The 3,048-nt window shown below is 36.5% G+C and overlaps 1 protein-coding gene across 1 annotated transcript; it reads left to right on the forward strand.

Moving 5' to 3' along the window:
* Nucleotides 1-343: 343 nt before the first annotated feature.
* Nucleotides 344-2,719, forward strand: LOC120085183 (oxygen-evolving enhancer protein 2, chloroplastic). The gene is made up of 4 exons (XM_039041072.2): nt 344-630; nt 1,098-1,330; nt 2,024-2,074; nt 2,342-2,719. The coding sequence occupies exons 1-4, from the start codon at nt 378-380 to the stop codon at nt 2,600-2,602; spliced, it is 798 nt and encodes a 265-aa protein (XP_038897000.1). The 5' UTR covers nt 344-377; the 3' UTR covers nt 2,603-2,719.
* Nucleotides 2,720-3,048: the final 329 nt, after the last annotated feature.

Genomic DNA, 3,048 nt, shown 5'->3' on the forward strand with positions numbered 1-3,048 from the left:
TTAATTACATTGATGCTTAACAAAAATGGTAGTTATTTTTCAAAAAGGCTGACCAATAAGACCATGACACGTGCACAAAATGTTGACAGGGCAAGCCATACTTGAGGACAAAAATGAGTTAGTGAGTGGGAAGAGAGGCAGAGTTCTCAAATATTGCTGACTGTGCAGCAAATGTACAAATGGCACCAATCAGAACCTATAAAACCTTATCCGAAAATCAATAATCTTATCCCTTCTTCTTCTTCTTCCCCAATCCAAACTCCAACCATTTTCCTCCACACACATACACAAATCCCTCGAAACATTATTCTATACCCACTTCCCACTTTCCATTTCATTTTACAATTCACCATTCTCATTCACTCCAAGCTCCAACAATGGCTTCCACCTCTTGTTTCCTTCACCACCACGCCCTCACCGCCGCCGCTGCCGGAAGATCATCGTCTTCCCCACGCCAGGTGGCCCCACCCAAGTCTGCACAGCTGCTCGTCTGCCGTGCCCAGAAGCAGCAGGCAGCTCAGGAGGAGGACGGCGCCGTTGTCTCTCGCCGATTGGCTCTCACCGTCCTCATCGGAGCCGCCGCTCTTGGCTCCAAGGTTTCTCCGGCTGATGCTGCCTATGGAGAAGCTGGTAATCGAATTCACCCTCAAACATCTTCTGCAATTCACTTGAAACCCTAAGCAATGTGTTGATTTTGTTTGTTTTGTTTTAGCTGAATTTTGGATGGTTCTTGAAAATTTTAGTATTAAGTAATTGCAATTCTAATCGTGAGATCCCTCTTGAGGAAGTAATTTAATAAACTGTTCTTGATTTCTTTTGATTTGTATGTTGAAACCCACGCGGAACTCACAAATGTATACTCTAAACAATCATTTTGTTGAATTATATGAAATTCCAATAATATGTATTGAATTAGTGTTGGTGAAGTTCTACTTGAACTCTCCTCATTTCTTATTCTCATCAGTAGCAAGAGAAATTCTGTTTTGTAATCTTTTGATTGATTACTCTATCTAGGCTGTTTTTGGGAATGGGATTTGATTCTTAGCATAGTCTGTTTGTAATGGAAGACTGGTTTTTCATTGATATTTAAATTGCAGCTAATGTGTTTGGAAAGCCAAAGACCAACACAGACTACTTGCCATACAATGGAGATGGATTCAAGCTTTCAATTCCTTCCAAGTGGAATCCAAGCAAAGAAAGGGAATTCCCAGGCCAAGTTCTTAGATATGAAGACAACTTTGATTCCAATAGCAATCTTAGTGTAATTATCAACCCAACTGACAAGAAATCCATCAAAGACTTTGGCTCCCCGGAAGAATTCCTTTCCAATGTAACACTCTCCCTCACATTTCAACTCTCAACTCTATTTTCACCTGTTATATAGTCCTTACAATACCTTTGCCTGACAATCGGGAGATTGATTTTGAAATATTTAAAAACTTAAAATAATTTATTTCAGGTTTAAAATCACGTATCATATTTTTAATAATTCAAAATCAATTTTGGTAGTATGAAAATTGCGTATAAATGTGTAAAGCCGAACATTAAATTTATTTTGAATAATTAAAAAAAATATTTACAGTAATTTTGTACATGATAAAAGTGATTTTAGTACTTTAAAAATCATTTTCAAATATGCTCTTACTTAAGTATATTCGGGTTAGTTGAGGATGTGGATTTTGTAGGACTAAAAATTTGAAGTATAGTGGAGTGGGTTGTAAAAGTTAATTTCACTGTCTACTTGGAATCATTAATTGCAGGCTTATGCTTCTTGAAGTGAGAATTCCTTTAGTTACTGTTATTCTTAATAGGCAAGAATCAAACACACGAACTTTTAAGAATAGTTACATAAGCAAACGAACTCTTTTTCTTAGGAGAAGAAAAAAACAACTCCCAACAGCCACTAAAATTCTTGATGTTTGGAAACCTTGTTGGCTGTTAGACTATGTGAATGTTAACTTCATGTCAGATTTGGTCTGAAACTAGACAAGAAGATTTAATTGACATGCTTCACATTGGCCAGGTTGACTATTTGCTGGGAAAACAAGCCTACTTTGGAAAGACTGCTTCTGAGGTAATTTTACAAAAAGCACATTATAGAGTTAACAAATGATGCATTGTCATTGCAGCTGATACAAACTTAAACAGAAACCTGCTTAACAATGGTCTATTTTGTAAACTAAAAACGAAATCATAATTAAACGTGATCTAAATTTTCCAATTAGGCTTGAACTACTCATTCCTTTGTTTTTGGTCCAAATAACAACTCTAAATGTTGCATTTCGATTAACCTGAATCAAAACACTCCGATTTCACTCAATCACGTCTTAAAATTGATCAGGGTGGATTCGACCCGGACGCAGTAGCAACGGCGAATGTATTGGAGAGTTCGGTGTTGGAAGTGGGAGGAAAGCCATACTACTTCTTGTCTGTGTTGACAAGAACAGCAGATGGAGATGAGGGTGGGAAGCACCAGCTGATCACAGCAACTGTGAGTGATGGAAAGCTTTACATTTGCAAGGCACAAGCAGGAGACAAGAGGTGGTTTAAAGGAGCAAGGAAGTTTGTGGAGGGTGCAGCTAGTTCTTTCAGTGTTGCTTAAAAAGAGAGAGAGCACTGTTGTTTGATTAGTAATGTGTGAGAAAGAGAGAGGTGTTTGTTGTATATTTTGGAGAACATTACCTTAACCAATGAAAGGGATTGTCAATGTTTGTGTTGAGATGTTAATGGCCTTTATTTTTTGGTTCTCCATAAAATTGTTTGAGGATTGGGTTATTGAATCTTTAAGGAGATATTTCTACTTCTCTCCGTCTCTCTCCCATCATTTATACAAATGGTCACATGTGTTTGAAACTTGTTAAAATTATTGTGAAATTGAGGAGCACGATAGGAATACGGATATAGAAAAAAATATTATATAATATAATAATAATAAATAAATATAAAATAAAATAAAATAACTAAAATTATAAAATTAGATATGAAAATTAGTGGAATTCTCACCAACGTGCATCATTTTAAGATCCACCAAATGACACTATTTATAGG

The sequence above is a fragment of the Benincasa hispida genome, chromosome 1 (assembly GCF_027475165.1).
Source record: "Benincasa hispida cultivar pf3 chromosome 1, pf3_genome.v1.1, whole genome shotgun sequence".
NCBI lineage: Eukaryota > Viridiplantae > Streptophyta > Magnoliopsida > Cucurbitales > Cucurbitaceae > Benincasa > Benincasa hispida.